Genomic DNA, 20,434 nt, shown 5'->3' on the forward strand with positions numbered 1-20,434 from the left:
AACATCGTGTTGTGCTGTGGTGTATCAATAGCTAGCTACAGATAATTATCAGATGTCTGCCTCATTGTGTCTGTATGTAACTATATTTAAATCAAGTAACCTTAAGGAAATAATAAAGGTAAAGAATTTAAAGAAATATTAAAATTAAACTTCCATATTACACAGTGAAAGCTGTAAGATTTTGTGAGAAGTGTGGACTGCTTAAACCTTCTGTTTCTCATGTTAATATTTTTGGATCTGTATTATTTCTGAGTATTGTAACAAAATGTAAAGACTGAATAATTTCTTTCCTGCCCTGGGAAAGATTGGCATCGACCTGATTTTTACCATTTAAATGTCTTTTCATTGCCATTTTTAGATAAGCATGCAAAGTTATCTTTGGTCTTACACAGCTGACTCTTAAGGTAAAATGACTGTCCCATAAAATAAAAGGAAGCAAAACCAATGATGCAGTAGCTGCAGTAAGGCAGAGCCATAAAAGGTGAAGCAGGTAAAATGGGGATAGGTGGTCAGCAGGGCAGATTTGAATTATTTTTTTTTAAACAAACAAACAAAAAAGCCAAAATAAATTAAAAAAAACAAACCTGTCATTCTCAAACCTTAATACAAAGTGTGTTCACATCTCTGTTGCTGCTCATACCGACTGCATTTTGACTGTTTAATGTATAAGGGTGAAGCAATTTCTGTTCTTGGATATGGTTAGACGTGAAGCTCTTTTTTGTAGAAGGAAAGAAAATTGTGCACAATGTTTCTAAAAGCTTTTTACTGAATTTGCCTGAGCAAAATATGAAAAATTGCATTGGGCAGGAGAGCTGCTGACAAAGGTTCTTTCTTGCCATGAAAGGCAGTGTCAAAGGAGGAAGTGTAGCCCCAGTGTTCTCTGAGCTTGGTGCGTGTCATGAAGGAGGATCTTTATTTTTTAGTGATCTTGTAAAAGCTAGTCTAGATCTCATCTGCTATTTACCACTTTTATTTTTTAGGCTATTAGATATCTAAGTACAGTTTTCTAAGAAGAATGGAAGACCTGTCTAAAAATTCAGTGGCAGTGGGGGGGAGAAGCTACGCCTCACTTACTCTTCCGTAGAAACCTCTTGAACCTACGAGTTGAAACTGCTCAAAATGTCACGGGCAGGCACAGAACAGGGTTAAAATTAGCAACGAGGAACTCTGCTCAACTTGTGTGTGTGTGTTCTGTTCTGCAGTGTGATGTCCAGGGTCAGAAATGCCTTATGTGGATCGTCAGAATCGCATCTGTGGTTTCCTAGACATTGAGGAAAATGAGAATAGCGGGAAGTTTCTGCGGCGGTACTTCATCCTGGACACACGGGAAGACAGCCTGGTGTGGTACATGGACAACCCACAGGTGAGGTGGTCTTGGCAGTAGTTTCCTGGTTTATATCAATTCCCACTTTTTTTTCGGATTTTTTTTTAACAATTTCACTTAAGAAAAATGGGGTTTGGCACTAGATTATGGACCCAGAAGCTGAGCAAAAAATAAGTTGCCATAAGCGAATTAATTGTAAATCAGTTTAATATAACCTGATGAACCAAATCACATACATGCAGTTTTAACACAGGTGTTTTAATTCACCTTTAGCCTTATGTGGAGGTGTGTAGTTTTCCTTGCAGTGTGACTCATTTAACTGTCTCATATTACTTTACTTCAACAGAATCAGTTATTGAAAAGCAATTCACAATCATGCCTGCAGTTGCAATCCAGCATGAATGAGGAAAGCTTGTGATGGAGAGCATCCTTTAGATAAAAGCTGCTTTTACAGTGTATGTGGATCCATATGTTTTCTAGCATAGGGAAGGACAGATAATTGCTTAAGTTTTGGGTACAGAGACAGTAAAAGCACATGATCCAGGTCAGCTGGCAGCTGCCTGCCAGGAGAACATCCATGTACCATTCTGCCAGAAAGAGCAGAGATAAAATGCAGGAATCTGCTGTTCAAAGGAACCAGCAAAACCAAAATGTAAATGATGTGCAGCTCCATGAATGTGACTTGTGACTGAAGCATTTAGCAGTTCTCACTGAGGAGAAAAAGAATTGCTGGAAATAAGAGACTTCAAACATTTGATCTCAGTGACTGGTATGAAGCAGTTGGTTGTTTTTTTTTCAGTTGCTCCTGTGATGTAACCAGGGCACATGGACAAAAACTTGGAGTGCTGTAGAAACTGCAATTTTTCAGAAGTTTTAACACTTAATGCTATTTGCAGTGCACACCCAGGCCTAGTTCAGGCATTTTTTTAACGTTAGCATTCACGTACAAATGAAAGGATTTCTTGCAAGAGGCAAATTGAAGCTCCTTGATTTTCTTGAGTTTTGAAGAACAGCAGGGTTTTTATAGAGTCATCATGTGAAGACCATTCTTAATCCCTGAAGTGATTGGAAAATACGTGAGATGGCCTTTGAAGTCTCTGACATAACAGATGAATGTCACTTCTTGTCCCTTCCTCCTGCCCTGGTCAAAGTACACGAGATTCCAACATCTGTTAAGGAAAAAGTATTCTTTCCGGATTTCCTGGATGCAGACCCACAAGAATCCTTTTTCCTCTAGTAAAATACATAAACCTCTGAAACAATTACTATTTGCATTGTTTCTGGCAGTCTTTCTGTTTTTAGTTGATTAACAGATGTGTGTATAATAAACAAGTAGTTTAGATCCTGTTTCAAGCATACATTGTGCATTGTCTATAAAAAGACGTAGGATTTTCTTTTTGTTTGTGGAATTATTTGCTTTTTATGCATAAACACTGCCTGTGATGTGAGAATAAACCAGTTTCACTTTGTGACATATGTGATTTGTTTCAGAATCTTCCCTCTGGATCTCCACCTGTTGGGGTCATTAAACTTACCTATATTTCAAAGGTAAGATAATATGTGAGACACTTGTTGCTAAATTGTTGGTGTATCTACTACAAGCCTCAACTTCAGACAAAATTAAGTACCACTTACTATTTTTGTATGTGTGCTATTCCTGAGTTAGAGAAGTGTTACTAACACTTCAACAGGTTCAGATTAAAATAAGAACAGATTAATTACCATGTTGTCTAGGTTTGTGTAGTGAATTTAAGTAGCAGTTCTTTGTGCAGCATAGAATGAACAGTTCTGAACTGTATATTTCAATTCTTTATGAGTGTTTGAGTTCCAGTTAGTCTTGTTGAAAAGACAGGCCACTTATGAAGTGGAAAATAAGTCTTTGGGACTGATAGTTTGCAGGTACTAATGATCTTTAATAGACAGGACAGAAATATTTCATTACTCTCTATACAGCCAGTTCTAAATATGTGTGAAAAAGAACTGTGAACTAAGAAAGTCTGCTTTGCCTTCTCCCCCACCCCTGACAGAGGTGCTGTATAATGTAAAAATGTCAACACCTCCCTCAGAACAGGACACCTGCTTCTCTCCTCCCCCAGCACCGACATTTTAGAGACCCCTGAAGAAAAGTGGCCATTATTCTGATGTTAATGAACCAAAATGCAAGCAAAAGTGTTATGTTTTCAGATTTCAACATTTGTCTGGTAAAGAATCCTTAAATTTAAGGTGTAGGGACATATGTCTTAAACTGTTTTCTTACCATAGGCTGCATATCTTGAACTGAATCTTATATAGTATTTTTGTTATATCTGTATATCATTATACATAACCAGCTTGCTGTGCTGCTAATCTTTGAATTTAGCCACTTCAAAGAGAGTAAAAACTTGTGATATCTGATGTATATTTTGTATGCACAGTGACACTTATAATCCTAATTTCCCTCCCAGGTTAGCGATGCAACTAAGCTAAGGCCAAAGGCAGAGTTCTGTTTTGGTAAGTTCTTGCATGTGGTGTGTGCATCAAGTACATTCTTCAGAAACTTGAAGGAAAGATTGTGTTCTGCAGTTCTGTTACTGTCTAAGATGGCAGTGTATTTTTAAAAACCAGCTTGTATTCACTTTCTTATTTAGTATGAGGGAAATGTTGGCTTCTTCATAAAGTGTTTTTGTATTTTTTCATATTGCAGCTTAATGAGGAGTAAGTCAGAGCTGTTTTTCAGATGTCTGAAATTTTTGAGGCATTAATAAATGGCATGCCTGTCAGCTATGAAGACGAGAAATTTAACTGTTTTAATCTGTTTCACTGATAAAACAGTCGATTTAGAAATTCTGTCAGCCACTGTTCTCGAGTTAAATTGCAGCCTCTGTTGCTGCATGGAAGAAAAATAATTTGTTTGGGGTACCTTCTCTGTGTTGGAGCCTGTGAAACACTTGGTAAATCGTGTGTGTAGGGCTGCAGGGGTTTTAGGCAAGTACCTGGTGTGTCAGCTCAGTGCCATCTACAGATTCCTCTGCACATGTATGTGTGGAGAGATTTGTCTTCAGCACTTGTAAAATTGCTCTTGTCAGTTGGCCAGCTCTAAAACACCTTAATTATCCAAGCTGCTGGTTGAAAGCTTTAAATATCTATAATCTATTAAAGCATTTTTTATACTTTTTAAAGGAAAACTATAAATTTGTTGTCATTTTATTCAACTACCAGGAGCTGTTGTTTCAGTCAACTCATTATACGGTTTTGTATTTTCAGTTTATATTTGCATCTAATACTGTTTGTTTCAAGCCATCCACTTTGGGGAGAAAGATGATAGAAAAGCAAAAGTATCTGTTTCTGGCCTGCATTTGCTGTTAGTGGTGACCTGAAGGACTGTTATGTTATAGGTAGAGCAGCAATATCTGTGCAGGTTTTAGCTGCAATACTTCAGAATTCCAGGAGGGTTTTTGTCACTGCTCACCTTAAAACCAATTTCAAGATAAGTTCTTAAAATTTGGGAGCAAACTACCTATGATTTTTTTTTACTGTTACACAGAAGTACGTTTGTCCTTTTTGGATAAAGGATGCTGGATGTTTCCAGTAGAGATATAAACTTATTAAAATATGCTTTCTTTGCCAAGTCACTAAAGTAAAAGAAAGATTTATGTTCTGACTATTTTCAAGTTGTTTGGTCTTGAGCGTCATCTACTTAGTAATCAATACTGAGTTTTGCAGAAATAAAAAGTAAAAAGTAAAACCCAGTGATCATAGTCATGTTAATGAGGTTGTCACAGTCTGTATGATGCCATTTAAGTGGAGAGCTTAAATTATTACTTGTTTTTTAGAATAAAGCAATCCTGTCAAATGGATATACGTATTTTAAGGTGGCTTTCTAAAAACAAATGTAGCAGAGCACTTGAATACTTCAACTGGATTTTTCATCTGAAATCAAATCTTTTCATGATGATGTTAAGTTTACTCTTAAATGTCAGTGTTGTTAACATTTCATACTGGTTTTTAACAGTTATGAATGCAGGGATGAGAAAATACTTTCTACAAGCCAATGATCAGCAGGACCTAGTTGAATGGGTAAATGTTCTGAACAAAGCTACCAAAATCACAGTAAGTGATTGAGTTGATACTTAGCAATGCTTTCGAATGGTGACTGTCTCAAGGTGCTTATGTGTAACCTTTGCCTCCAGTTTTTATCACCACAAACAAGTCATGGCTCTGCTTTCCAAGACTTAAAGAAACTCCCCCTGAATTTGATTTTACTTTTTGGAAATCAGACAAAAATGTGCTTGATTACATTTTTAATTACAGCATAGGATGTTTTCTAATAATTTAAAATTAACTGTGCACATTTAATATTGATTGAAATATCTAGAAGACCCTTGCAAACAATTGAAAGACACACATACTTTTGCCTGTTGTCAAAATTTGGTATTTCCTAAAGCATCACTAAAATATTGAGCAAACACATCATGCCAAGTTCCAAAGGCTCTCTCCTGATTTCAGGTAACATCCGTGCAAAGAAACATTAGTGGTTCTTCTGGAAGATGTTAAATTATTCTATTATTTTCTGGTTTGGGCCAGGACAACTCGTTACCTTGTGACAGAAAACCCCGTGTGTTACCTCAGTCTTTTCAGGAGGCAGAAGTTATGGTTTTGTTTTCTCTCCAGTTTTGGGGAAGTGATGACGATGAACAGTTTTGAGAGCATACCCTGACAAAGAAGGGGTTCTGAGCATGGGTGCACATATTTGTATTTGTTGTCAGTAATTTTCTCATTTTTAAGTTGTCTAAGGATGTTTATATGAGTTGTTTGCTTTGTTTTGAAGTAGCCATTTCTTTGGAGTTATAAAAACATTACTGCTAAGGATAAATAAAAAACCCTCAGAACCGAAAAGCTTTTTCATGAGGAGGACACATCACAACCAGGCTTGAGTTGTTTCCAGTTCAAGAAACAGGGTGAATAAATAAATAAATAAATAATTGCATCAATTTAAAATATAGTCTCAACACTGATTACCATGTGTTTAACTTGCATTTTTAAATGGCTGGTGAAATCATCAGTATTCTGTCTTTGAAGGAACAAGCCTTTGAACTGTTAATCTGTTCACAGCTTATTTAGTACAGCCAATTATTTAATCAAATAATTAAGCTAATTCAATTATTCATTTTCACATGAGCATTACTTGCTGTAGATTGTAGTCCTCCAAGATTGATTGCATATTTTAGTGCTCTTGAGTGCTGATAATTTGGGAATGGCTATGAGCCTCTGCAGCCCAGCACATTGTGTACCTGTGCCTGAGTGCTGTTGGAAAATGCCTTCGTGTGAGGAGGGGGTTGTGGGGTTGGTCTGCAGCATTTTAAGCAGGAGTTTGTGGCAGCTGGAGTACTTGCCCATAAAGCTGTAGCTACAAGCCCTGGGCCCTAGGGAGTGCCTTGTCCCTCAGTGCCAGACTTGGCTGGGACTGGAGTCACTCCCTTCTCTTCAGGGAGTCACCAGAGAAGGGGACAGTGGAAGTGAGAGGATGAAGCTGCTGAGTGCCACCATTACTCGGCCAGCCCAGCTGTCCTGGGCTGACATTTGGGCTCTCAGGACTGTTTGTACTTCTTTGCAGGCTGCTTTTTTTGTAAAATAAGCAGTCCCAGGCATAGGAACTAGAGTCACAGCAGACTGTAAAGTAGCTTTGTTTTTTTGTCTGGATCAGTTCAATTTCAAGATTTCAGTGTGCCACAGTCTTGGATGATATTTCGCTGTGTAAAGACAATTTGTGTGTCCCTTGTGTCTGAATGACTTTGGGTGTCTTCTGTAAATAGCCAAGTAGGTTGCTGGCTGGGATATTTGTATGTGAGACTTGATCTCTTCAAATTTACTATATTAATATTAGGGGTGTAAGGAGATTATGAATAAGAATGTCTTAGGTAGCCAGTTAGTGCATTTCTTAGGTTAAAGAATTTTACTTCCTGCATGAACTCAGAAATGTGAGTAAACATTTTAGATCAAAACACTTACTGGGGAAATGAAATTCCCCTGAAGTTTTGATTTAGCTCCACATTTGAGATAATTATCTAATTGTTAATGATAGTTAGAAATAGGTGGGTAGGGTCGTTTTGGACAGAATTTAGCAATATATGTAGGATTAATGGGGGCAGTACATGCAGTATTCATGCCAAGTACCTGTGAGGACAAATGTCACTGGTCAGACATCCCGTGTGACAAAGGGCACTGGGATGTTTCCAGTGTAAAGCACTTACAACTAAAACTGAAAGCAACTGAAAAATTAAGAACCAATTCTTCTACAAAGTAGCAGTGCTTCTTGACTATCAAGTGTAGAACTTATGGCAAAGCTTGCAGTTGATTTCATCCAGTGAAATGTCTTTCTTGGCACCAGTTTTCTGAGCACTAAACCATAGTCATTACAACAAATTTCCGTGTAAGCTATTTCTGGCCTTTTACAATTGGAGAACATTTGTTAAATCCTGCTGAAGACAAATGCAGAATTCTTCAGAAATGCTTTGGGCTTTTTTAAGTCTTCATAAAACTTATGTCAGTTGTCACATTCCACTTCCAGGTACCAAAGCAGTCAGATCCTCTGTGTCAAATGGATAATGCAAATCGTCAAGCTGAAAGCCCAGGTGGAAAGAAGCAAGTCTCTTACAGGACAGAAATTGTTGGTGGTGTTCCCATCATTACACCTACCCAGGTAACACCCTTCAAACAAGTGGGTTATTGTTTGATACAGGAAGCTGTGTTTTTACAGTGTTATATATCACAGTACAGCTGTCAGCTTCCCCTCTTGCTCAGAGGGCCTCTCAGTTGCCTCTGGAAATCGGTTAAAATATTTTGTCCTTTCAAACTGGGAATGGGATTTATGAGCATGGGATGATACAATTATTTCCTATTATAACTAGTATAGTTATTCTTTAATCTTGGGAATAAAACTTGAGTATTTTCTACTTTCCTGCTTTATTCTAGAAAGAAGAAGTCAGTGAGTGCAGTGAAGGGGCTGACAGGAGTTATTTGAAGCGATCACAAAGTCACCTTCCTTATTTTGCTGCTAAGCACCCCCCAGATAATGCTATTATCAAAGCTGGTTACTGTGTGAAACAAGGAGCAGTGGTAAGTGTGGGAGATCAGTGTGTTTCAACAATCAAGAACAATGGTCCTAAGGTGGCAGTTGTACTGATCAAGTAGATGATTAAATAAAAACCCACACAATTACCAGAAACATTACTACAACTGACAGTATTAAGGATGGCTAAAGATAAAACTTATCCTCCTCTAGCATTTGATTTTATGTCTGTTTTACTTCTTTTTGTGACTTTCTTCAGTGTTATGTTGTTGAAGATATTTTAGAGAGGCAAAGTGTGTGCACAGACTTTCACATTATGGTGGGTGCATGCAACTGGGAATTCTCTTCTACAGTTACGTAGAGATTCTTATTTTGCTTATTAAAAACCTCTAAATTAAGGCAGAAGTTCAATGCAGGCCTTTAAAATCACTAAAATGTTTGCAAAAAGCTGACTTTTCAGTTCAGAGGAAGAACTGTACAACTTCTCAGGCTGATTGACACAAGTGGAACTATTCACATGATGCCTTGCTAAAACAAGGAATTAGTAGTTCAGATTAAGCAAGACACGCATCTTCGAGTTCTCAGACTCATTTTATCTTGAATTATGAAGCTTCTTTTTGTAATACTCCCTTTTTAGTTAAAAATAAACTAGAAACCTGTAATTAATATTTCCTCCAGGATATTTGTGCTGCTGAGTTTCTACAGCTTGAATAAATCTTATAATAGTAAATTGTAGCTTCCAGATTTTTTAATTATTGCAATTTTTAAAAAAGAATTAAACAGAGCCTTGCATAATTATTTTGGGGACACTATATATATGTGCACACACACATCACACATACAAAAAATGAAATTTACAATTATTTTAAGTTATAATAAATACATTATTAAAATGAATAATTATGAATAAAATTAATTATACCGTATCATATGTTATAAATATAAATGAGAATTATATCGTTCCATATATGCATAATATATGACATGTAGGTATGTTTTATTTTATGTATAAAATGTAGAAATATTTATTTCTTTTCCTTTAACAGATGAAGAACTGGAAGAGAAGATACTTTCAGTTAGATGAAAACACAATAGGATATTTCAAGTCTGAACTGGTAAGTTTCCAACTGTGTGTTATTTTTCCAGTGATAGTTGCAAGAAAATCTAAATAAATGGGCTTGTATTTGAAAAATGTGCTGTACTGTGCTTGTTCCTGCAACTCCTAAGTTTGTACTGTAATAAACCAAAAAAATAGGGCAACTGTAAACTTGTACTTCAGTCTGTTTGGGAACCCATCTGTAGGACACTGGAGAACAGTAATAGGATATGCTCTACAATCACCCTGATTTTTGTATTAGTATCTTATGTCACTTTTCACTCACAAATAATTAATTGTGTTCTTGAAACAGCAAATCATTATGGGAGAGACAAAACTGTAACCTGGCAATTCTTAATTTAAAGGTAGAATTATGAGGTGTTTTATCATAGAAATGATGGGATCTTCTCCCACATGCTTGTTTCACCAGAGCAACCAAGACAGGCAAAAAACTCTGATTTTCTGTTCAGCAGCAACTCTTGCAGAGTTTGTTTCAGTTCCATGACCTTTCTTCCCACTCATCACTCTCGTTTTGACCACATGATAAATGCCTTCAGACTTCATTTAAAAATTAGGTGGCTGGTTCTGCAGACAATGTGTTTTACCAAAAAAGGAATCCCACACTTAATAACAGTAAGAAAACCTGTACCTAAGGAATGAAGTCTGCATTGTACAGTATTGTAAATTGAGTTTGCAGGCCAAACATAAGATGTGAAATGTCAAGAACCCAAATTTCAGGCTGTTACTGAAGTGAACTTTGGCTCCCCTCTTAATGAGGGTGTATCCAACAGTAGCAGGAGTTTGATCTTGCATCATTACCTTTGTTAAGCTGTCAGCATAACAATTCTGACTCATTGCCTATAATAAACCCTCTGTTTTTGTTTAAAAAACAAATCAGAGTGCAGGTGGCTCACAAACAAATTCTCAGTGAAGAATTGTACTGTGTGAGAGAATACTAGATGGTAGAAATGCCTACACTTCCAGTGTTTCATCATGCTCCTTGAGCAACATAAAATCTGGTAGTATCCTCTGTTTTTCAGGTTACTATTCCCTTGCTGCAGTCTGAGGAAGATGCTGGGCTGACCAGCTGTCAGAGAACAGTGAATTAGATCCTGCTTCACAATTTATACTGAAATCGGGAGGTTTTTTCCATTTTAAGAGAGTCATCCCTCTTCAGGAAGTAAATACTGAATATGTAGAGAATATAGTGTCCTTTTATCATATTATAGTGGTTAATCAAAGAATTCCATGTTTAGGAAACATAATCATGATAATGTTTCATATAGTTAGAGGTCATATTCAGATAATGTAGCACCAGACTTCTAGTTCTGGAGAATTTCTTTCTGTTGGACTTAGTTCCCAGTAGCTGCAGTCTCCAGTCCACTATGGCTTGCACTGGAAGTTTGTCCTGACATCCAGCCTGCTCACCCTGGTTTGATGGAGAGCCCATGTCAGCCAGGTGGAGCACAGTGGAATACAGGCAATATGAGACTCAGGAAATGGTAATTTCTGAGCTGAGTCTTTCCCTGTGACAGGTGTCTGTACTGCAGAGATGATCTTGCCTTTCACTCTTGATGTATTACTCTGAAAATTCATTGTAGGGGATGAGTGAATCTAAGAACAACAGAGAGAGGATGAGAGGAGCAAAATAGCTGAAAACATTGAGTTTTAAACTCTCTGCATTTGATCTGCTGTAGAAACAAGTGATCTAAGGAAAACTGATATTTGAGGATGGTTATATTTGAGTGACATTTGCTGTTTGCTGTAACAACATAAATCTCTTCAGTATCTGTAATAGGAATGGTAGAGAAAGTTATTCCAGAGCTGACAGCTTTTGTTTCGTCTGGAAGTTGTAGCCAGCTGAAGTAGTCCATTGTACCACTGCTTAAAGAAAACACATTAGGAGGTAAAATAAGCTGTTTGTTTGTGGTTTACTGCAACAACCACCGGAAAATAATAGTATGTGTGACATTATGCTGTCATGGCAAAAGTGAAAGTATTTCTGTTTGAGTAGTCTCACTTTTTTCCTGTTGCGTGAAACTTAAACATTTATTTTTGTTATGGTAACAGAGTTTTCTGATATTTTAAGAGTAGCTACTCTTTTACAGATGTTGTAGGATTAGTTTCTTTGTATTATTTTTAATTGTATTAAATACAGAATACAATTAATCTTGCTTAAAGCCATGTCATGCAGTACAATTAATAAAGCATCTTCTATGTTAGCATTTCATAGCAAATGAATATAATGACAATTTTACTGAAATAAGCTGCTTGAGGCAGATTCAATTTTCTGACCTGGTTAGGGGAAGAGGACAGGGGTGGTTGTCTCCATGAGGGTATGGAATGAATGTTTTGGGTTTTTTTTTACTTCTTGATTTGTCCTCCTCTTCATTGCAAGTGCCATGGTTAGTTTAACACTTGCAAAAGCAAACTAAATTTTGGTTGACACCACCTTTTGCTTAAGTGACTGCCTTGAAAATCTCAGTTATGTAAGTCTGCTGTCCTGACCTCTGGCTTTCTGACTCCATTCTAGCTGTTAGGTATACTCTACTGAAATATGTTTGCCTTTTTATTTTTCCAGGAAAAGGAACCTCTCAGGGTTATACCACTTAAGGAGGTCCATAAAGTCCAGGAATGCAAACAAAGGTGAGGAGAGAAGCACAGATGCCATTACATGGGATGTAATTCCCTGCTTTGTCATGGCCAGACTGCCCTTTGGAGAACTGTTTAGTAACTTCAGTTGATGTGTGCGTGTGGGATAGTCTCTCTTTATGGGACAGGACCTGTTTTTGTGCATAAATCTGGTTTTAAGGTCTCTATATTAGTGTGTGTTTCCAACTTGTAACATTCAGTAGGATGTAAATGCACCGGACAAGGGTGGAACAAAGGAATATCATGGAATCATGAGTTAGAGATGCATGGGTGCTGTTTGATCTGAGCCAGCAATTTTAGGAGTCTCTATTCTGCTTATATAATCTGTCAACCTTTAGAGGACATTAACTCACATCAGATGTCTGAATCTGGATGAGAACACTCTTTATCCTGCTGTTTCCCTCCCACCAAATGCCAATATTTTAAGCAATAATTGCCTTTGCAGTAGTCATGATGGATATTGAATTTTTTTTTTATCAGGCTACTGTTTAGGACTAGTACTTTACAAAGACATAACAAAATATAAGTGAAAAGTTTTACAGAAATTTGACAAGCATAGTTAATATTTTTAAACTTATTATATGATTTAGAATGTTCCAATTAGAAATATATATAGTAGCACGCATGCCACTGATAAATTAAAGTGTCTTAAGGCTAAAATTAGCAGAAAACCAATAGTAGAGTGGTCAAGAAATGCAAGAGTCAGGCAACAAATACTCTGATTCTCTGCCCACCCTAGAATATTGTTAAAATAGAGTGGGAAAGTTGTACTTGCTTTTGATGTATTTTTGTATTTCATTTACAGTGATATAATGATGAGAGACAATCTCTTTGAAATTGTAACAACTTCTCGAACCTTTTATGTACAGGTAATTTCTTCTTTTAAACTTGGGGCAAAACCAAGAGACTGCCATAGTTAAATACAGCTTTGAAATAGAAGTGCTTCTTTACTTTGACTGTGCCATGATTTTCAGAGGGAAGGTGATACTCAGTATGTTTTATTTATTGTTTTATATAGCTATATAAACGTAATAGTAAATTCAGGGTAAGAACTTCAAAAATGCCTGGGTTAAGAAACAGAATTTCCAACGGCTTTGAATAACAGAGTGAAGCAGGGTTAGGCTGTTATTCTGGTGCAGGTGATCATGACACTGGGAGAGCTGAGTTGTGTTGACCATGACATGTGTGCTGTTTGCTGCAGGCTGACAGTCCCGAGGACATGCACAGCTGGATAAAGGCAATTTCGGGGGCCATTGTAGCACAGCGGGGACCTGGGAGATCAGCAGCCTCCGTATGTCACTCTGCACCTCACAGAAGATGTGATTAGTTGATGTTCACTTGTGCACATTAAGTTCTGACTGTTTTTTTTTTTTTTTCCTTTTGCCTTTCCTCTCTCCTGTCCTGTAGTAATGTAGCCTCTTTGCATGAACTTTTGTACAGACTGGCATAAAATACTCAGTGTTTTTAGTTGAGCCCTTGGCTTAGTCCTACCTGTGTGCGACTTTCTGTGCCTTGTTTGTCTTGAACCTGTAGATAATGCAAGTGCTAACCTAGAAAAGTTCCTCTGAGTTCAGTGTGATCTTTGTCACTACTACTAGTGTGGAAGTTAAATTGAAACTTTCTAATTCCTCTCAGGTGTTTCTGCTAGTTGCTGCATTTTACAATCAAATGATAAATATCCTAATTTATTTTTAACAATTCTCACTACTAAATTATCATTCTCCATTGCTGATAATTTATTGTATTTGCAGATGTAGATTCAAGTTTAAAGTTACTAAGAGATCTCTACTTGCATGAGTTAGTTTTTGCTGTTGGAAATGTGGTGAGAACAGCATCTCCCAGTACTGAACTGAGGCACTGTGACAAAGCTGAGCCTTTCTGAAGCCAACATTTCATACCTACTTGCATTTAAACCATATTAGATGTTCAGTGCAAAGTGCAAATTAACTTGTGACAAGTAGTGAAAGTTACTGTGGTATCACAGTGTCTCCAAGTATGTCCAGATTTAGCACATGGAATACTTTACAGTTCAGATGTTGCATGCTATGGTTTTCATTTTCTGGCTCTGGGATATTTTGTAATAAGCTGAATATATCATTACCCCCATAAGCTGATATATAATAATTTAAATCTGGCTTTTGACTACTTTTGCACCAATACTGTGTTTCTGGTAACTCAGTCTAAGCTCTCAACTGTGTTTTTGGGAGCTGCTTCGTGCTTTTACATAAAACCTCCCATTACAAATTCTCTTCTGTTTTGGGGGGAATGAAAATACGCAGATAACTTTTCCTGGTGTATGCTTGTTTTGTTGGTTTTTTTTTTTTTTTAATGTGGGGCTAACTGAGCAATGTAGCTATGACTGTCTGCATCACTTCTTGTTCCCTCTGTTCTCTTCTTTCCCCGAGTCCAGGTTACTCTAATCTTAGCTTTGCACTGTGTTCCAGATGCGGCAGGCCAGAAGGCTGTCGAATCCTTGTATACAGAGGTATACATCAAGAACTGGTGAATGCAGCACGTATGTGGGCTCTCATGTAAACTCGCCTTCTTCACAGAGGGCTACGACTAGAGACTAATTTGCACTGTAAAAAAAAAAAAAAAAGCTAAAAATAACGCTACCTGTTGTCATTACCATTCCTGAAAACTAACTCGTCAATAATATCGTTCACTCGCAGGTTTGCACTGGGTTTTTTTTTCATGCTTTTAAATGAATTGAAAGCTAAAAACGGCAAAACCACTGCTTACACTTCAAAGTGTGCTAAACACTTAAACGTAAGTGATCTGCTGTCACTGCAGTAGCAAAGTACTAAAGCTGATTTGCATGAGAGTTCATATTTCCATTTTACTTTACATTTGTTTTGAAACTGCGCAAAGGCGAGGTGAGGTCGAAGCTGCCCACAGACTAATCCAGATGCGTGCACACAAAACATGCACCTTGTAACTCCAGTGTTTGGGAGGATCATATTGTAGCCTGATTTGCATGGCTTTGTAAGTCCCTGCATGAAATTACTAGTTCAAACATAGAAGCTTTATAACCTATAATCGATACACTGTCCAAAGCAGTGCAACTTAGGAGCAGTACAGCAGCACGGCTTCTTAACTGTGTAATTACAGCCAGTGTGGGAAGTAAAATCTGAGTATCCTTCAGGCCAGATTAGCAAAAAGTCATAGAGATGTTTCTTAACACCCCTTTTGTCCCATTTGTTGGACTAAAATTATTAATAGTAAGAAGAATAGTAGGTAAATCACTGAACCATATGTTCTCCTAAAGCAAACGTTGTTCTTAAAGTGGAGTATCCTCAAGGTAAAGGCAACGGAATAATGAAATTAAATAAGGCAGTGTAAATCATGTGAAATACTTCAGTGAAACTGAACACAAAACTGAAGTCCCAAAACAGTTGCACAGCTTCACCCAATAATATTAGTTCATTTATAAAAAGAAATAATGGTAGCACTTGGCAGAATCCATTAGGATTAAATTTATGAATTTATGCGGTAACATTCTAAGAAAAACCACTGCGAAAAAATAAGTATTTCAATTAGTATGTGTATTTGCATCTTGGACACACATCTGGGATGGGGTTTTTTTGCTAACAAATGTGCTTGAAAAATGCCTTGGTTTGTGTATGCCCATGGGTTGGCAGACTCCTGGAGTTCCTGGACTAACACTGGTGATGGCAGAAGTGGCAGCATCTGCAGCTCCTGATGCACACACAGTTCACTGCGTTGTCACACAGCATTTGGATCACAGCCTGTAAAACTGGATCCAGCAGTGTTCAGGGGTTTGAGACATCCCTGCAGAACTGATAGATAATGCTGCACAACCTGAGGAACTCCTGGTTCTGGAGATAGAGCTGTAGGTTGGGCAGCCTGCCCTAAAATATCTAAAATGGCACTCTGTGCCTGTGTTTTAGACAATTAAATCAGACCTAGGTAGTCTGGGAACTCGCTTTTATCAGTAGGTAAATGGTGGAAGATTATTTTCAGTTGTTTAAAGGTCGACAGACCAGCAGTTAACAATGATAAACACAAGACAATAACCTGACAATTGGAAGGAATAGCTTAAAGATCAGTTACTTTTCTAGGTCCGTTAGCTCTGTAAATTGTTACACAGTCTTGATAGCATAAAAAAGCTACTATGTTTGTTTGGTCCCTGGAAGAAATTGGGCATGTGGTTACCCCAAGAAGAGGGAACAGTAAAATGTGCATTACTCCAGGATTTAGGATACAAGTACTCAATTTATATGAATAGGTTTGAATACACTTTTCTCTTGGAAAGATGTCTCTTGCAATGACCTTTGAATTGTTTATCTTCAAAAGCTTACTTAACACCTGAGTAAAATAAGGAGCCTCAATTTGCTGGACTATATTACAAAGTCTAAAGAGCTGCTGTGCTTGATTTAAGAAATTTAATGTCTTTAAATGAAGAAACTGATGTTGCTGTCACATCCTGCTGTGAGCTCACACGTAGTAACACACCGCCTGGAGAAAGCACCTGCCTCCTGCTGCCGTGGCTGATGCTTCGCTTTGTGTTATTTTCTGTCTCGATTTTTTGTTGTTGTTTTGTTTTGTTTCCGAGAGTTGAAATCTGAAACTGCATCTTTCCAACACGACGTCAGCGGCTTCATCTGACGCGTTCTCTTCTCTTCCAGGAGCATCCCGAGCCTTGTTCCGAACCCAACCATGCTGTCCGTCCTGCCGGCCCAGCCCCAGCCTCCTCACATTCCAGCCCTCTGGTCCCAGCCCCTCACCCCAAACCCCCTGCCTTGGAGAAGCGAGGATTTCACGAGTCTTTTACCAAGGCCAGGCCAGGGAGCTACAAGATCCAGGCTGTCGCTCCAAGAGAATCAGCTTCCAAAGTGACTGACCGGGGCCCCTGGGAACTCCGGAGTAAAAATGGCACTCAGGAACAGGATCCTGGCCTTGTGGATCTGGATGATGCAAGCCTTCCAGTTAGTGATGTGTAGGGATGGAAGTGTTTGGAGAATGATCCATTTGTTCGGTCCTCTAATTTCCTTGCTTGGACTTTGAACCAAAGAAAATTATAGGAAATGAGAACAAAAAACCGGAACACTGATGTTATATATATGTGTGTGTGTGTGTTTGTGGGCACACACGTGTATATATATATAATGTGTTTGTATTTTGCCTTTTCACCTGAGGGTCAGAAATGGACCTTAGGCGTTTTCTCAAAGCCTGATAGTAAATCACTTGCTAGGGAGGGGCCAAACTGCACAATTTAGAAAAAAAAACCAACCCAAAACACGTACAAAGGAAAAAAAAAATTTTTAATTCCCAATCTGGCAAATTTACCAAATTTGCAACTAATGCTATATTGTGGAGAACTTATTGCCAACAAATGTGATTATTTAATTTCACCTTGAACTACAGTAAGATTTTAGGCATAAATGAGAATTGTTTCTCTCCATGACTTTCAGATATCAGGAAATGCACAAAATGTTTCCTCTGTTCTTTAGTATCAGCAGTGTCAACTGATTTGTTATCAGAACAAGAATTCTGAACTCCCTTGGAATTCTAGTTATGGTGCTGTAAAATTTCCACTAAAATAATATTTTGACTAGTCAGCCTATTTTTGATGCACTCCTAAAGGTGGGTTATAACTTTTTGCACATTTGGATTTCAATGGACTGCATGTAGTGATGTTTTGGAGGGGGGGAGAAGAGAAATTGGACTTTGGAATTTGGACACTTTAGCTCTTTTGAACTAAGTAGGGTTTGTGTTACATTAGGCTTTGCAGCAATTATGTTTCCTTAAATGTTTAAATGTATCATTTACTGTTTTTTGAGAGTGGTTTCCTTACCAGTGCTTTGTGAACAGTTCTTGTTTCTGTATTGATCAGTGGAAGACCTCGTTGTTTAGTTTTGTTGTTATTGGTACTGAACTGTTCCTAGTCCTGCAATCGTGGCCTATAACTTTTGGTGCACTAATAATCTGAAGTGCCTGTGTTTTCTCTCACGCTGTTGAAACACTTTTGAGTTAGTTCAGTACACAAACCATTCCCGATGATTTTGAGCGTTGGCTTGGAGTCGCTCTGGATAGCATAGTTTGAAACAGCTATTTAAAATAGGAGGCTTATGTTAGGGATACCAGTGTTCTGGTATTGCACCCACTGGCTGTGCAATATATGTGTTTAAAAAGTGAGTATTTGTTGTGTGTGTACACTGTGTTATGGGGCATCAGTGATGCGAATGAGGAGAACCTTTTACATTTCAAGTATTGGATTAGATGGTGTGTACTTTTCATCATTTTTGAGAAAATGTTTGCTTTAATCACCCCCCCCCACAAATATCTCGTGCTGCTGCTTACTGTGATTCAGATTGTCCAGCTTTGCAATACCTTTTTTGTCTCCTGGAACCTGAGATACATATCATTCAAGTCCATCTTCTCTCCGACTTCCAAACTGACTTCCTGCTTGAGAGATATGGATGGCATTACCACAGCAATTTGTTGATCCCAGGATAGAATAATTGGTGTCATATAAGGAATATAATTAATTTCAAAACCTTAAATTATATCAGCACCTTCTTTTTGTTTTTTATTTTATCCATAAGCTAACTAACCACTGTGTTAAGGCAGTGGTATCTGTAAATTACTGGTTTTGTTTGACTCTTTAGATATATGTGAAAACTAGCACAGAATTGGAAGTTACTGTAAATGTCTGTACTAGTATTGTAGGTTTTAATTTCTATAAAGATAAAACAATAGCTCTTTAAAAGCTTATTTTTTCACAAGTACATTCTGTGTGGAAGACACTTTGCATTGAAATATTTTTACTGTAGTCTAACATCTGAATTCACTTGCTCTGGTACAGCTTTCACACTGCATGGTCATTTTAATATATTTTGGTATTGGCAATTTTAAACATTGGGTGGAGGTAAAGCAGCTCCATTATGGGACTTTTTAAAAGAGGGAAAAAGAAAAAAAGAGGAAAAAGAAAAGAACTACTGATGTAGTTCGGTAGCATAGCAAAATATTTGTGGTTGGTAATTGTCAGGGTCTCCTATTTATCAGTACTTTTATAAATCTATGAAATTGTTAAATTATTTTAGAAACAGTGCTGTAAATATGTCACATTTAAATTGTCAATAAATCAGTTTGGGTAACTTAAAATAACATCTGGCTGAGTTTCTTTGCACCACGTTAAATGTTTTACCAGAATTATATATTCCTTTTCAGCATGTAAGAGATCAGATTATCTTTTATCCAGCTGCAACATCTTTTTAATCCTTCAAATCTGATCAGGTTGTGTAGCCTGAGAAAGAAGGTGAACAGAATGAGCTGGTTTTCTTTTGCTGTTCTGTTTCTTCTGTGGAAGTTTTATGTGTTATGCAGAGGGTATCAATCAGGTTACTTTTGCATCAAAGGAAGGGGGGAGATGCACAGTAATGTCCAGTTAATATTTGGAAACACTCAGGCTCCATCTGAAAGGGGAAACAACCCCCCTCCCCTCAGGGGAACAAAATGTAACGTGCATTTTTGGCTTTATACTATTGCATGAGAAAGGTTCTCTCTGAGAAATGCTTTCCTGGAATATAGGCTGTGCACAGTTATCTACATTCCTCTTTGACTGCCACATCTGACTGTGAACTCTGTGCCCCTTTGCTGAAGAGGGAATCAAATCATTCTGTGTAGTTACAGATTTAAACCCACTATGTTAAAATAAGGCACTTACAGAAATTGTAACTGCTAACTCTGCAGTCCACATTCCTGAAGGTGGCTGCCAAGGGGTGTAATGGTCCAAGATATATAATAAAGTGGCAAATGCCTTAACCTCATGGAATAACAGGATGTCAGCACCACCTAGGGGTCATGCTCCAGCTTTAAAAATTATCCAAGTCAGGCATTTGCTTTTAAAGTATATTTCATATATAGAGATTGATCTTGGAACTCCAGTTGTTGAGTCACTGGACTGCTCCACATTTGTTGTTTAGGTGTCTCATTTGTGTTTTTTCTAATTCTTGCTCCTTGTAAGCTTTGAACAGCAATAGCAGCAAACTGATTGAAGACAGAAGATTAGACATAAAGAAGAAATTCTTCCCTGTGAGGGTGGGGAGGCCCTGGCACAGGTTGCCCAGAGAAGCTGTGGCTGCCCCATCCCTGGAATTGTCCAAGGCCAGGTTGGAGGGGCTTGGAGCAACCTGGGCTGGTGGAAGGTGTCCCTGCCCATGGCAGGGGGGTGGGACTGGATGGTCTTGAAGGTCCCTTCCAACCCAAACCATTCTGTGATTCTGTGGCCAGAAAGACCTTTAAAATGTCTCATCAGAGCACAGTCTCCTCAGCTGTGGGACACAAAGAT

At 37.9% G+C, this 20,434-nt stretch overlaps 1 protein-coding gene across 7 annotated transcripts in view; it reads left to right on the top strand.

The window, feature by feature from the left end:
* PLEKHA1 (pleckstrin homology domain containing A1) overlaps nucleotides 1–19,251 on the top strand; it is a 32,773-nt gene extending 13,522 nt beyond the window's left edge. For 2 of the 7 annotated variants that reach the window (XM_039387194.1, XM_039387193.1), the window contains exons 2-14: nucleotides 1,203–1,363; nucleotides 2,816–2,872; nucleotides 3,769–3,814; nucleotides 5,316–5,413; nucleotides 7,872–8,003; nucleotides 8,276–8,419; nucleotides 9,419–9,487; nucleotides 12,050–12,114; nucleotides 12,926–12,989; nucleotides 13,322–13,411; nucleotides 14,565–14,635; nucleotides 14,793–14,889; nucleotides 16,770–19,251. In XM_039387194.1, coding sequence (XP_039243128.1) covers nucleotides 1,223–1,363; nucleotides 2,816–2,872; nucleotides 3,769–3,814; nucleotides 5,316–5,413; nucleotides 7,872–8,003; nucleotides 8,276–8,419; nucleotides 9,419–9,487; nucleotides 12,050–12,114; nucleotides 12,926–12,989; nucleotides 13,322–13,411; nucleotides 14,565–14,635; nucleotides 14,793–14,889; nucleotides 16,770–17,084 — 1,389 coding nt within the window. In that variant the 5' untranslated portion in view covers nucleotides 1,203–1,222 and the 3' untranslated portion in view covers nucleotides 17,085–19,251. Of the gene's footprint in view, nucleotides 1–1,202; nucleotides 1,364–2,815; nucleotides 2,873–3,768; nucleotides 3,815–5,315; nucleotides 5,414–7,871; nucleotides 8,004–8,275; nucleotides 8,420–9,418; nucleotides 9,488–12,049; nucleotides 12,115–12,925; nucleotides 12,990–13,321; nucleotides 13,412–14,530; nucleotides 14,636–14,792; nucleotides 14,890–16,769 lie in introns of all 7 variants that reach the window. The other 5 variants (XM_027740718.2, XM_027740721.2, XM_027740714.2 and 2 more) reach the window with 5 other exon arrangements.
* The last annotated feature ends 1,183 nt before the right edge of the window (nucleotides 19,252–20,434 follow it).

The sequence above is a fragment of the Pipra filicauda genome, unplaced genomic scaffold, assembly GCF_003945595.2.
Source record: "Pipra filicauda isolate LSUMZ 115617 unplaced genomic scaffold, ASM394559v2 scaffold53_size3534045_pilon, whole genome shotgun sequence".
Lineage (NCBI taxonomy): Eukaryota > Metazoa > Chordata > Aves > Passeriformes > Pipridae > Pipra > Pipra filicauda.